Here is a 14,880-nt window from a genome sequence, read left to right as displayed (position 1 = left end):
TGTATTACTATTTCAATTTCTTTTTGTGTTACGGGTCTGTTTAAGCTGTTACTCTCTTCTTGGTTTAGTTATGATGGTTCCCATGCCTTTAAATATCCATCCATTTCTTTTAAGTCTTCAAATTTAGTAGCATATAAGTTTTAAAGTATTCCCTTATAAAGTATCTTTTTGGTGTCTATTGTGATTTCCCCTTTCATCTCTGATTTTGTTGATTTGGAGGTGCTCTTACTTTCTTTTGGTTAACTGGGCTAGCAGTCTGTCAATCTTGTTTATCTTCTCAAAGAACCAGCTCTTGGATTCATTGATTCTTTGTAGTTTTCTTTGTTTTGATTTCCTTAATTTCTGCCCTCATTTTTGTTATTTCTTCTTGTCTGCTGGGTTTGGGTTTCATTTGTTTTTGCTTTTCAAGTGTGTTGAGTTGCAATGTTAAGTCATTTATTTGTGTTCTTTCCGATTTTTTGATGTAGACACTTAGAGCTGTAAACGTACCTCTAAGGACAGCTTTCAGCATGTCCCTGAGGTTTTGCTGTGTTGTATTGTCCTTTTCATTTAGTTCCAGGAATACCTTTCTTTCTTAATTTCTCTTTTGACCCATTCATCATTTAGGAGTGTGTTGTTTAATCTCTATGTGTTCACGTGGTGATTAGGGCTTCTTCTGGTGTTGACTGTAAGCTTCATTGCATTGTGGTCTCAAAGAATGCATGTTCTATGTATGAATTATTTTTGTATTTCTTGAGACTTGTTTTGTGCCCCAGTATATGGTCGATTTTGGAGAAGGTTCCATGGGGTGCTGAGTAGAAAGTATGTCCTTTGGTGCTTGGGTGGAATACTAGGTAGATGTCTGTTAAGACCATTTTATATATGGTATTGTTTAATTCTGAAGCAAGAGCGGATTGGAACACGTTGCTATGATGACGTTACTAGCCATCTCCCTTGAGAGATGAACTGGACAGTCAAAGACGGGTACGTGAGAATCTCCCCTTGTAGCAACCTAAGACAGGAGGGTAGCCTATTGCTGCTGCCTTATCCCATGATGGGTAAGCACTTGGGGAAAGATACTCCAACCTAAGACAGGCGCAGTTCCCTAAAGGTATAACAATTTTTGATCCCTAAGCTCTATAAAATAAAAAAGGGGGACCTGTTGGGAGCCTGGGAGCCTGAGGTTCAACTGAGTCTCAGATTCCTCTCTAAACTGTTGACAGGCCTGAGCTGGCAGCTTTCCATTGTGCCCACAGCCTTGGCCTGGAAATTCTGGCAGGCAGCCAGGGCCCACGGCCTTGGCTGGCAGCCGGGGCTTACAACCTTTGCCCATAACCTTGGCTTGAAGCCGGGGCCAGATAGCCTTGCTAGATAGCCTTGGCCCACGGCCTTGCTCTCCTTTCCAGCATACGGTTCTATTCTTCTATAATCAGAGATTCCTCCCTTAATGTGCGTCGGAGCCCTCATGCTCTGACTGATATATGGTTTGCAGTCTGTGTTCGTTTTCATTCCCTATAAAAACTCTTGCTTGTGCTTCAATAAACGAGACTTGATCAGAATCCTGTCTTGTCTCCATTTCTCTTGTCCTTGCCCCATTTTCATCCCCACCCCCCAATCCAGGTACCCCATTGCAGACCCCGCGGGCCGGGGCAGGGTGGCGCCCAGCATGGGCCTGGATACTGGGGACAACGTGAGGGACACGACGGAGTAAAGAAAGGGTGCGCACCCGATCAAACAATAGTTCGGAGACTTCGTGGTAGCCTGCTGTGACTGAGCCGACAGGTAAGTTGGTCGTGCAATTTAAATCATGGGGCAAGCATTGAGTCAGCATCAGAAATATGTGATACAGTTAAGAGAAGCATTACAGGCAAGAGGAGTAAAGGTTACAACTGAAGATTTATTTCATGTTTGGGTTAATTAAAGCTTTCCATACTTTCAATGTCAATTGTAACACTGCTATGATTTGAGACATTGCATTGAGGAGTTGTGTAATGCAACTTAAGCGAGTGGTTCAATCTACTAAAAATGGCACATCTGGAAGTCAGTTTCCATGGTTCAGTTAGTTTTGGTTTTAATACTATTAATGATGTGACATGTTGCAAACCATGAAATCTTACACCATTGGGTCTTGACTGAGCCATTTTACTTCTAAAAAGTCAATGATGTCACCATAATCAACATCAGCACTTTGAAGGAATTCCTAGGATTGGTAATGATGTAATCCCTACCTTTATGAAATTCGGTCTTGATGACAATTTGCATAACGCTATCCATTTTAATGCTTTTGTGCATAGATTTTCTTGATATACTATGCAAGATGCTTAATTAAATGTGAGTTTTAGGTGGCAGTTGCATCATCTTGTCCCTCTCATTCACCAGGGCACTGTCAGTAACTATACTACATATATAGTAACTATACTGTATGTTGACAGCAAAGACTATCATTTTCAGATATTCCTTACTGCTTTGTATAAACATTTGATTTAGTTGTGTCTTTTAATGAGATCAAAGAATCGACTTCTTCAGTGACGTCACATTGTCTTTAATGCCTCTAATAAAAATGGCAAGCTGAGCTGTATTTGTGTTGGGAGCCTGGGAGCCTGAGATTCAACTGAGTCTCAGCTACCTCTCAAAACTGCTGACAGGCCCGAGTTAGCAGCTTTCCATTCTGCCCGCAGCCTTGGCCTGGAAACTCTGGCAGGAAGCCGGAGCCCAAAACCTTAGCTTGAAGCCAGGGCCAAATAGCCTTGCTAGATAGCCTTGGCCCACGGCCTTGCTCTCTTTTCCAGCATACGGTTCTATTCTTCTATAATCAGAGATTCCTCCCTTAATGTGCATCGGAGCCCTCATGCTCTGACTGATGTATGGTTTGCAGTCTGTGTGCCTTTGTTCTCATTCTCTATCCTGTCTTGTCTCCATTTCTCTTGTCCTTGCCCCATTTTCATCGCCACCCCCCAATCCAGGTACCCCGTTGCAGACCCTGCGGGCCGGGGCAGTCCTTGAAAATGAGATGAATTTCTTGCAGACAACAGAAAGATGGGTTTTGTTTCTTAATCCATTCATATAGTCTGTGTCTTTTGACTGGGGAGTTCAGTCCATTAATATTGAAAGTTATTAATGAAAGATGAGTATTGAATCCTGTTATTTTTATTTCTGTTTACATTCTTGATATACCTGTACTTTTCCACACTTATACCTTCGTTGAATTTCTTTCCACAACCCCTTGGGTATAGTCCTTCCTTTCTTCAGCTCTTTGTGTTGGTTCCAGAGCTCTCTGAAGGGCTGGTTTTGTGGACATGAATTCCTTCAGCCTATTTATGTCATGGAAGATTTTTCTTTCCCCTCCGACTACAATAGACATTTTGGCTGGGTATAGTAATCTGGGTTGGCATCTGTGGTCATTTAAAAGTGGAAATACTTTGGTCCAGGATCTTCTGGTTTTCATAGTTTGCACTGAAAAGTCAGCTGTAATCCTAATGAGTTTTCATTTATATGTGACTTGTTGTTTCTCTTTTGCAGCTGTCAGTACTGTCTCTTTGTTTTGTACATTTAGTGTTTTTACTATGATGTGCCGTGGAGAGTTTCTTTTCTGGTCCTGTTTGGTGTTCTATATGCTTTTTATATTTGTATGGGCATGTCTTTATTTAATTTTGGGAAATTTTCTTCCACGATTCTGTTGAAGATCTGGTCCACGCCATTATCTTGGGATTCTTCTCCTTCCTGTATGTCTATGGTTCATAAGTTTGGTCTTTTTATCGTGTCACATAGTTCCTGCACATTCCATTCTTTTGATTTCTTAAATTTTTCATAATCTTTGCTTGATTGGTCTAGTTCATCCACTTTATTTTCCAGTCTTGATATTGTTTTCCATTTCATTCATCCTATTGGTGAGGCATTCTCCTGTCGTTTCTAAGTGTTACTGAGTGTTTCACTTCCTTCTTCATTTCAGCATGAGTAGTTGTCAATATTTCTAGCTCTTTTCTGAATTCATTTAGAAGTTTATCCCTATCTTCCTTCAGTTCTTTGATTTCTTTATTTATGTGTTATTTAAATTCACTGAATTCATTTATCATAATTGTTCTTTTGAGTTCCATGTCCTGCATTATCTCTAGGGGCTTCTCATTATACTTCTCTAGAGGCCTACTGATATTTGGTGGGGATATGTTATTTTGATTTTTCATGTTATTTTTTCTGTGTGATTTTTGACATGTGAATTTCTTTTGTAGCTTCTGATTCTTGTGTGAGACTCAAGCCTTCAAATTTAGGTCTGCTTCTTTTTGTAAACTTTATGTGCCTTTGTGGTTTACTTTTTGGACATGAAAAGCTGGTTGGTCTCATACAGCTGGTGGCCGTGCCACCCAGAGATGCAAAGGGAGATGGGGGCTGGAAGAGTCCCCAAGGGCTCCTGGGGCCTGCAGGGAGGAACTGGGTTGGTCTGGATGCAAAGGATAAGGAAACAGTGACAGTTCCCCCGGTGTCTGGGTTGCCAAGACAAGGAATGGGACAGGTCTGAGGCTAGGAGGAAAGATGGGCGGGGGAGTCAAGGCTTGGAGGACATGATCAACTTACCCTGGAGAGAGGCCTGCTGGTGGTGCAGACCCAGGGAAGCAGTGGGAGGTGAGGCCCAAGGAAACTTTTAACTGAGTGAAGACACAGCCTATAGAATGTGAGAAAAAAACTTTGCCAGCTATATATCTGATAGATTAACATTTAGAATATACATAGAACCCAAAAAAATAAACAGCAAGAAAACCCAATTAAAAAAATAACCTATACTCTATTAAATTTGAAAACCTAAAATAGATGGATATCACAAAAAATGGGAACCACCAAGAAGAGCTCAAAAGTTTAAACCAACCCATAACATACAAGGAACTTGAAACAGTAATATAAAACTCGCAACTAAAAAAAGCCCAGGCCCAGACAGATTTATAGATTCTACCAGACATTTAAAGAAGATCTACAACCAGTATTACTTAAATTATTCAAAAAGACAGAAGCAGAGAGAGAACTCCCAAATTCCTTCTATGAAGTGAGCATCACTCTAATACCAAAACCTGGTAAAGACACAACCAAAAAAGAAAAGATATAGACTCATATCCTTAATGAACGTAGATGCAAATATTTTCAACAAAATACTTGCAAACAGCATACAGAACACATCAAAAAAATCATCTACCATGATCAAGCAGGCTTTATTCCAGGGATGTGGTGATGGTTCAATATATGCAGATCAATAAATGACATCAATCATTTGACTCAAAGACAAAAGTTATATGGTCATTTCAATAGATGCAGAAAAAGCCTTTGACAAAATTCAGCATGCAATCATGATAAAAGTCCTAAAAGGAATTGGACTAGAGGGAACATACGTCAACATAATTAAAGCTATATACAACAAACCCACAGCCAATGTCATTCTAAATGGAAAAAAACCTGTAAGGATTCCCATTAAAATCAGGAAGCAGAAGACAATGTCCACCATCTCCATGCCTTTTCAATATACTGCTTGAAGTTTTTGCTAGAGCAATAAGACAAGAGAAGGAAATTAAAGGAGTATAAATTGGAAAGGAAGAGTCAAATTATCCCTTTTTGTAGATGATATGATACTAAACCTAAGAGATCCCAAAAATTCCACCAGAAAACTCCTAGAACTTATTGACACTTTCACTAAAGTGGCAGGTTACAATATTAACCAATAAAAATCAGTAGCCTTTTTATATACTAATAACAAGCAATCACAGAAAGAGTACATGGAAAAACTCCTTTTCACAATAGCCTCAAAAAAATAAAATAAAAAAAAACAACAACAACTCGGACTAAATCTAACCAAAAACATCAAAGATGTCTACAAGGAAAATTTTATATCTTTAAAGAAAGATATTGAGGAAGACACCAGAAGATGAAAGGGCCTACCATGCTCATGGTTTGGAAGAATTAATATTGTGAAAATGACCATCCTACCAAAAGCAGTATGTAGATTCAATGTAATCCCAATAAAAAAATCTCCTTTACAGAATTAGAAAAACCATCCTTAAATTTATATGGAAGCACAAAAGACCTTAGATAGCCAAAGCAACCCTAAGCACAAAGAGCAACGCCAGGGGGATTTCTATGCCAGATCTCAAAGTATACTACAGAGCTATAGTCATAAAAACAGCACGGTACTGGCACAAAAATAGAAACACAGATCAATGGAACAAAATTGAAGACCCAAACATGAATACAAGCAATTTCAGTCACCCAATACTTGACTACTTGACAAAGATGCCAAGAACATACAATGGAGGAAGGACAGCATCTTCAACAAATGGTGCTAGCAAAACTGGATCTCCACCCATAGAAGAATTAAAGTAGATCCTCATTTTTCATCTTGCATAAGGTCAACTACAAATGGACCAAAGCCTTCGATGTGAAATTTGAAACTCTGAAACTGTTAGAAGAAAACACTAGCAGTAACCTACAAGATATAGGTACAGGAGAGGACTTTCTAAACAGGACACCAGTTGCTCAGGAAATTAAGGTCAACAATCAACAAGTGGGACCTCATTAAACTAAAGACCTTCTGTAGAGCAAAAGAAACAATCAAGAAAGTGAGAAGAAAATCCAGAGTGTGAAAAATTCTTTACCAGTGATACATCTGACAGAGGTTTAACATCCAGAATATATTAAGGAACTCAAAAAACAAAGAATCAAGAAATCAAATGACCCATTTAAAAAATGGGCTAAAGATCTAAACAGAGAATTCTCAAAAGAAGAAATAAAGATGGCTAAGAAACATTTTTAAAAGTGTTCAACATCATTAGTAATTAGGGAAATGCAAATTAAAATCACCTTAAGGTTTCACCTTATCCCAGTCAGACTGGCTAAGAGCAAGAGAACAAATGATACCAAATGTCGGAGAGAATGTGGAGAAAGGGGAATGCTCATTCGCTGCTGGTGGGCATGCAAACTCGGGCAACCCCTACGGAAAGCAGTGTGGAGAACTCTTAAAAAACTACAAATGAATGACCATTTGACCCAGTTATACCACTTCTTGGTATATACTCAAAGAACTTATCCCATTGCAGAGATGCTTGTACAACCATGTTTGTTGCTGCTCTTTTCACAATAGCTAAAAGATGGAAGCAACCTAAACGTCCCTCAACTCACAAGTGATTAACGAAAATGTGGTACATTTACACAATGGAGTTCTACTCAGCAGTAAAGAAAGATGAAATCATGAAATTTGCAGGTAAATGGATGGATCTAGAAACTGGTATACTAAGTGAAGTAACACAGACAAAGAAAAACAAAAGATGTGGATTCTACCACCAAACCCTTATGAGTATATATCCTGATGTAACTTCAGGAACCAGAAAAATGGAAGGGAACCAGGGAGGTAAAGGGAAAGAAAGAACCCGAGAGAGAATAGTAGGACACAAGTGTTCCTAAAGGAGAAATGAGTAAAAGGGGGGTAGTTAAAGGGGAGAGGGAGGAGGGCTGTACAAGGAACTAGGGGAATAAAGTGGAAGAAGGAGCTCAAGAGATGTGGGACCATAGCAGACAAAAATTATCAAAGGAGAAGTGGAGAATGGGAACACTAAACTGGCAGGGAAAGGAGGAAGAGTAAGACAGGGAGATAAAGAGGAGACAGAAATAGTGCCTACCTAGTATAAAAAAGCAGAGGATCTGGTATTAGTTCAAAAACCTACTGAAAAGTTACACATACTGTATCTCTACATGAGTCCGTGAGTATAGCTGAAGGCTACATAACAAGAAGCAGTGCCAGACAAAAGAAACATTTCAGTTGTTGGCCAGGGTAGTCCAAGAGACTCCGAAAACTACACAGGCTGTTGGCACAGTCTTTGATTACCTCTCAGAACTTGACGGCAAGACCATATTGCTGAAGACAGGACATACTCTGGACACAGGATTTGGAGCAATGGAGCTGGAACCAACCTGGAAGCCACCTCCCCTGAAGGCTAGCTCTTATAGGTCTGGAGAGCACCAGGCAAACTGCTAAGGGAAAACAAAAACTGATGGTTCAACCCCAGCTTAAAGGCCTAAGAATCACAACAATGACCAGCACAGCAAACAACATTGATGCAGTAGTGGCACTTTTATCTTGGGGGTAATCAACAGCTACCTAATTGGATTTAAAGCCTCCTCCTCAATGGGAGGAAACTCATGTGTGGTACTATAAACCTAGCCCAATACACATAGCTGGAGGTCATAGATCTTACAGAAAACTCCACGGCTCTCATATCTCTAGACAAACATAATGTGGATCCTTAAATCTATAGACAAGCATTCCAGTCACCAACATCAAAGAAGCTTCTTTTTCAATAGACAGAGATAGTTATAGAGTTTTACAACTGGTCCACACACCAAGATTTTCTGTGAACTGCCCAAGCCTAAATGGCACATCTAGGATAAAACCTCTACACCTAAGGCTCACAGAACATAGAACAAGGGATGAAGAGAACACTAATGCATCTTTCAATTCTCATCAGTGAAGCTCCCTCATGCAACAGAGGGCCAGTAATGCAAAAGGCCCCAAACGGCCAAACCACAGAGAATAAGAGTCTGCAGAGTGTGGGTCCTTGGACAGGACTCCTATATTAAAATCTACCCATGGCTCAATTATCATTGCAGAAGAGGGGACAGGAAGATTGTAAGAGGCAAGGAGGAGATGCGTGACCATATGAAACTAGTCCTACAGGTTCCAGGGATTCTACTCATATGAACCTACAGCCAACGGAGTCAGTATACACAAGACCCATGCAAATTTAAGCAGACAAAAACCAACATAGAACTGTGGAAATGGACAGCAGGCCCCAATCTTAGTATAAGAATTATTGACAGCTATTATTGCTGGGTGAGGAAAAGCTGATCTTCTTAAAAGGAGAGACTCTAAATAGACTGACTAGATCCTAGTGGAAGAACATGCACTAAGGGATATCCAGGGACACTAATTTTACATGATAGGCCTTAACAAAAATGATAGACAGTATGAACTCCAGTGGGGGCCTATGGGAAGGTGCCAAAAGGGAAGGGGGTATAAAGATGATTTTCTGTATGAAATATACAAAAATTCAATAAAAAAATTTATTAAAAAAATGGAGTATGGAACAGAGTTCTCAAAAGAATAAATTCAAATGACTAATAAATATTTTAAACACCATTCAATATTCTTTACCACTGGAGAAATGCAAGTTAAAAGTCCTATATAATTCTATCTCATCCAAGTCAGAATGCTATTATGAAGAAAATAAATGATAAAAAATGGTAATGAAGTCATGGGAAAAGTAGATCACCTACTCACTGTTGGTGGGAGAGCAAACTGTTACAGCTATTAATGCAAATGAGTGTGGAGGGTTCTCAAAAAGGTAAAATCTGGTCTGCCACATGACCATGGCATATATCCAAGGGAATAAATCACTGACCACAGAAGGCACTTGTTCATCTAGGTCCACTCTCCTTTATTCAAAATAGTCAGGAAATGGAAGTAGTCTAGATGTCCCTCAACTGACAAATGAACAAAGAAAATGCAGTACATATACACAGAGGAATTTTCTTCAGATGAAAAAAAAAAAAATTATAACATTTTCAGGTAAATAGATGGATCTGGAAAGTAAACTAAGTGTGGTAACCCAAGCTTTAGATATGCCCATGTTTTCTCACATATCAGGAGCCTGCTTTGAATTCTTAGACTAGTATGTCTAACTTGGAGAGTCTGTAAATGGAAAGAACTTAAAAACGATCCACTAAAAGAAAAGGAATAAAAAAGAGGCCTTAAACGGGGGAAGAATAGTAGCAAATGAGTTATGAAAGTAGAGGGGGCAATAGCAGGGATGGAAAGGTGTGAGGCTGTATGTGGGAAGGAGAGAAGAAAAGGTGGGGAGAAGGCTAACCACAGTTAGGAAACATGAAAACATTGTAAATCTATTTAAAGATGTAACTTAAAAAATATTGGAACACAGATACCCGGTATGGGTGGATAATTATGGATACATCCCAAAGCCATAAGCAAAAACCCCAGTATGGGATATCTATGTGTTCTGGGTCTGGGAAGGCCCAGAGATCCCTCAAAACAATATAGGCTATTGCCATTTGTTCTTTGTTGCCTGTCAAACTAGATGGTGAGACTCTATTTCTGAACACTCTACATACTTTGGTTGCATAATACAAGAAGCCAAAGTGGAACTAAGCTTGAAGGTCCCTACCTGTTAGCTGTTTCTTGTTTTTTTTTTTTTTTTTTTTTTTAAATAGTTCCAGAATGCACAACACTGGCCTTCAGGGAAGATAAAATTATCAAAGGATTTTACCCAACTATGGACCCAAGAAACTAGAGCAATCATCTGTAGGCAAGGTATGTTCACAGGTGCAATAGTGGCATGATTATAACAATAGTAACCAACTATTTTCTGGTTGGATTTGAGGAGGCCCACTGCACAAGAGGGAATCTACTTCTGATATTGTACAACTAGTGAAGATCTTGTGGCTGAGCGAGGTTATAGGGACTAGGAAGTAACTTACTATTGTTTCACAAGATGCACAGATTGTCACACTGCTTTCTATACTTTGTGTTTATACCCACAGAATGGTGCTGAAGAAAAACATTTTGCAGTGGCAGGGAGTAAATGCAGAGACTCCTAACTGGTTAAAGTATTGAGAGGAATCAGGGACTATTGTGTGCTCAGTCCTAAAAGGAACAGCTATATCACCTCCTTCAAGGCTCAAGGAATATCATGGATGAGGGAGGCAGAAAGAACATCAAGAGGCAGAGTAGGGGGTAGTGCTGTGAAACAGTGTCTTCTCTACATGACACAGCAGTTACTGTCATGAATTCACTGGAGCTGTGGTCTGCTACCTAAGACCTGCACCAGACTGGAACCTTGAACATTCACATGCATGGGAAAGGGGCTCATGAGCCCACCCCACACTGAGGGATCATGGTCATTTGATGATTGCTGGAGGAGGGATTTCATTTTCTTCACTGGTGGTAGCCAAGGATGTTGCCTATGCCCCAGTAAATAATGCTCCACCCATGCTCATGGAAGGAACCATAACTAAACTCATGTGACAGGCACACCACATACACATGCATTTCATGTGTGCGTGCACGTGCACGTGCACACACATACACACACACACACACACACACACACACACAACATCAAAATAGGAGGGGCAGTTATTGGGAAGAAAGGTTTCAATGGGAGAGGGAAGGAAGAGAAAAGAGAGTAAAGGGGAGTGAAAATGGCCACAAATCTTTATATCATGTATTAACTGTCCAAGAATAAGAGAAAAGAAAGTAGACATTTTATTATCCATCCACCTATTTGAAGACTAGTACTGTATCAAATGAACAAAGTCTGGAATTGTCCGATCGGAGTTTTAAGGTACATAGGTTACATAGCATTAGAGAACCAATTTCTGAGTACATCAAATGACAGGTAGAAAAGAAATGTCTAGAGAAACTAAATATGTAATATCCTGATTACAGTTAACATATAAAAAGGACACAATCATTAGTCTATGTCCTTTTGGTTAAATACGTCTTTTTTGATGATGAAAATAATTCAGGCATGATTCCTTGCTGCTAGAAAACAAATTTCAAAATGAAAAAGTCTACAAAAGGGAAATGCATTTCTTAAACACAGACTTCCAAGTTACAAATTAGGATAGAATGCCCCCAAACTCACTCTCTCTCTCTCTCTCTCTCTCTCTCTCTCTCTCTCTCTCGGCATAAAAAAGCTTTATGCATGCAAGCAAGTATTTTTAATATATGCATTCTACAATCTTACAAGAATACAAATTAAATATTTAAACTTTAGCCCACATTTACCTTTGTGCTTTCTTCCATTTCATGTTCAAACATTTCATTAAAAACTGAGGACCGAGCTGGAATAAGAATAAGCCTTGTTACTTAATGTACAAATTTACTTAAAAACATAGTGTATTACCCAAAAGTAGAACGTACCTGCAAGCACAGATTTATGAGCTTTGAATTCTTGTCCTCTCACAAAAAAGCAGCAATCTGCAAATCTTGTGTTTTCCCAGAGATTACCTAAATCTTCTGCTAATCGGCATTCAGGCACCTTCAAGGTATCTATATTAGTAAACCCTGATATATTAATTGAGTCTTGGACCACACTCACCTAATAAAGAAGAGATAGCAAGAAAAGAATCTGTTACACAGTACTATGCATAATTAGTTACTGTATCTATACCTAATTTTTTAATCTTTAAATCTTTTGGATATTATTTTTCAATTTTTTAAATTTTTTCATTTATTACTGATCCTAATGCCAAGAAATATAATTTAAAAATATAAATGAGAGAAATAGCATAAGAAAACTCAGAAATAACCTAGCTCTTTTCTAGTAGTACTATTTTATGTAACGAATTACCAAGTGATTGGAAAGCTCAATAATTAAAATCACAAAATTATTTCTTAACAGTAACCCCATAATATAATGTCAAACTCAAGGAGTTAGCATTTTTGTGAGGTCGAATAAAATTTTTTTTCACTTATACTTCAGGCCTACACATTTCATTTTTATTATACATATAACATTTATAGTATTAAAAGATATAACACCATATAGCATGGGAAAACTGGGAACTCAAAAGTATTGTTCCTACAATTTTCAACTCTAGTAGAATCGATTTAAATATCTTATAAAATTGACTGAAAACTTTAAGCGTAAGAATTCCCACAAAAGCAACTATAATTATTAAAGTTCACAGTAATATCCATGGAAGGATAATGTAGGAAAAAAGTCTGAGCCAGCCCTAGCTGAGGAACTATTGGCAATTGATAGCTGCAGTGAGAGTCAGTTTTCTTTAAGAGTGTCACACCAAGTAGTCTGACTAGGCTCCAGGGAATGGACTTACATCCAAGAGCATTTGGAGAACACAAATTATACATGGTAGGCCTTAAAAAAATAGGCATGAAGTCAAGGTGGGTGAGAAGCAGTAAGGTGGGGCGACTGTGGGAAGGATCAGGATATGATCAAAATGCATTGTATTAAATTCTAAAAGAATCAAAAACATTTTTATAAAAAAGTTCACAGCAATATTTTATGGAAAATCAAAAGTGAAATTAATAAAAATGCAATTTGCTTCAATTTACAGACATTTATCTATGAAATGATCTGTAAAAATTGGGATGATTATGACACTGCATTATGTACACCCCCATGTAACATGGGTCAAATGACCTCCCACTAAAGACCACTACAGAATAAAATTCCGAAACATAACTTTCATATCATTTTTAAGAAATGGTACTCAACTATATTATAGTTCAAAGCAAATGAACAATTTTTTTAAGTTAAATTAACTGTGCCATAATGGTTATATATTATTGTTTTAAAATGTGAAATTTTGGGAGTATTTGGTGTAAAGTAATAACTGAATTTTTTAAATTTTTATTTGTTTTTATTTTATTCATATGAGTGTTTTGCCTGCATGTGTGTATGTGCACCTATGTCCTACAATACCCACAGAGGCCAGAAGTGGGCATCAGATCCTCTGGGACTAGAGTTATAAATGGTTATGAGCTGCCATGTGGGTGCTAGGAACTGAACTCAGGTCCTTTGCAAGAGCAGCCAGTGCTCTTAATTGCTAGTGCCATCTCTCCAGCCCCTGAATTAATTTCTGAAAAGTATAATTTAAAGATATATACTGAGCTTAGGAGATGATTGTGTAAGTATGAGGACCTGAGTTTGATCTCCAGCATCCATATAAAAAAAAAAGAAAACAAAAAATATAACAACAAAACAAAGCAAAAAAACAACTATGGCAGCAAACTTCTATGATCCAAGCACTGAGAAGGCAGAAAGAGGGGGACCCCTGCTGACTAGTCAGCCAAATGGGAGGACGGGGCACTCCAGGTTCAGAGAGAGACCCTTTCACCAAAATGAAAAACACAATACACATAAGACAATAAAGTATGTGGAAAATGAAAATTTGTACTAGATTTATTGAACTAGACTACTAACATGCAAACACACGATCCAGTGTAAAATGTTTGAAAGTCTGATTCACTTATGTACAAACATGTATTTCATGTGTAACTAGTAGATACTTCTGAAGAAAAGTTAGAAAACCTTTAGATTTGCATTAGCTCTGCCCATTCCCCAGCTAACACTAGCCCTTTGAAGCTCTGTGTGGTATATGAATCACTTAATCACATCACCCTGTTTTACAGATTTCAAAGTGGTAGAGAGATAAGGTAGGTAAACAAAGTATGTAAATCATATTGACAGTTTGTATTAGGAAAAGCAATTCTTGAATTTCCATATTCCTAAAGCTCTTCATACTATAATTTCAATGTTTAAAGTTAGTACTGTTACCTTATAATAATTATGATTAAGTACTTACTGCAACAATTTCATGAGATGCTTACCTAAATATGTGAGCCAAGACATTATGTACACAAATAAATCCACTAAGAAAGATTCTCCTATCCTGTCTTTAAACACTGAGATTATCTCTAAAATTCTGATAAACTTCAAAAGAAAAATAAGCCTTCACTAATCTTTACCTAATTGCCCTGTTCCACTATTATAAGCCAATGGCATAAAAACTGAAAGTATTGGCATACTCAGGGTTTAGTTAGGAATAGTATTTTTTAGCATATATTTCATTGCTCCTATTAAGCATGACTTTTGAAATTTTTAGGTAGAAGAATGGGATCTGTTCAATTCTCTACATACATTGTACAGTGGAGTTATAATAGGTGACATTTAATTTAGGAAAGGATTTCTTAAATTCTACGTGTTATCTTAATCTAACTGTGTGTATGGGAGTATAGGTGCACAAATGCAATGGCACACAGGTGGAGATCAGAAGAGAACTTTCAGGACTCAGTTTTCTCCTTCCATATTGTTTCTGAGGCAAGGTCTT

At 38.1% G+C, this 14,880-nt stretch overlaps 1 protein-coding gene across 2 annotated transcripts in view; it reads right to left on the bottom strand.

Annotated features, from left to right (window-relative positions):
• The window catches only part of Spopl (speckle type BTB/POZ protein like), a 90,441-nt gene that overhangs the window by 37,502 nt on the left and 38,059 nt on the right, over positions 1-14,880 (bottom strand). For both annotated transcript variants that reach the window (XR_607978.3, XM_008853343.3), the window contains exons 6-7: positions 11,948-12,125; positions 11,813-11,868 (exon numbers count right to left, since the gene is read on the bottom strand). Coding sequence is in view for 1 of the 2 variants with exons in the window: in XM_008853343.3 (XP_008851565.1) it covers positions 11,813-11,868; positions 11,948-12,125 (234 nt within the window). In the remaining variant the exon portion in view is untranslated. The remainder of the gene's footprint in view (positions 1-11,812; positions 11,869-11,947; positions 12,126-14,880) is intronic.

Source organism: Nannospalax galili, unplaced genomic scaffold, assembly GCF_000622305.1.
Source record: "Nannospalax galili isolate Female #2095 unplaced genomic scaffold, S.galili_v1.0 scaffold1127, whole genome shotgun sequence".
NCBI classification, from domain to species: Eukaryota; Metazoa; Chordata; class Mammalia; order Rodentia; family Spalacidae; genus Nannospalax; species Nannospalax galili.
The sequence above is the reverse complement of the archived record's forward strand: the minus strand, read 5'-3'. Positions and strand labels throughout refer to the sequence as shown.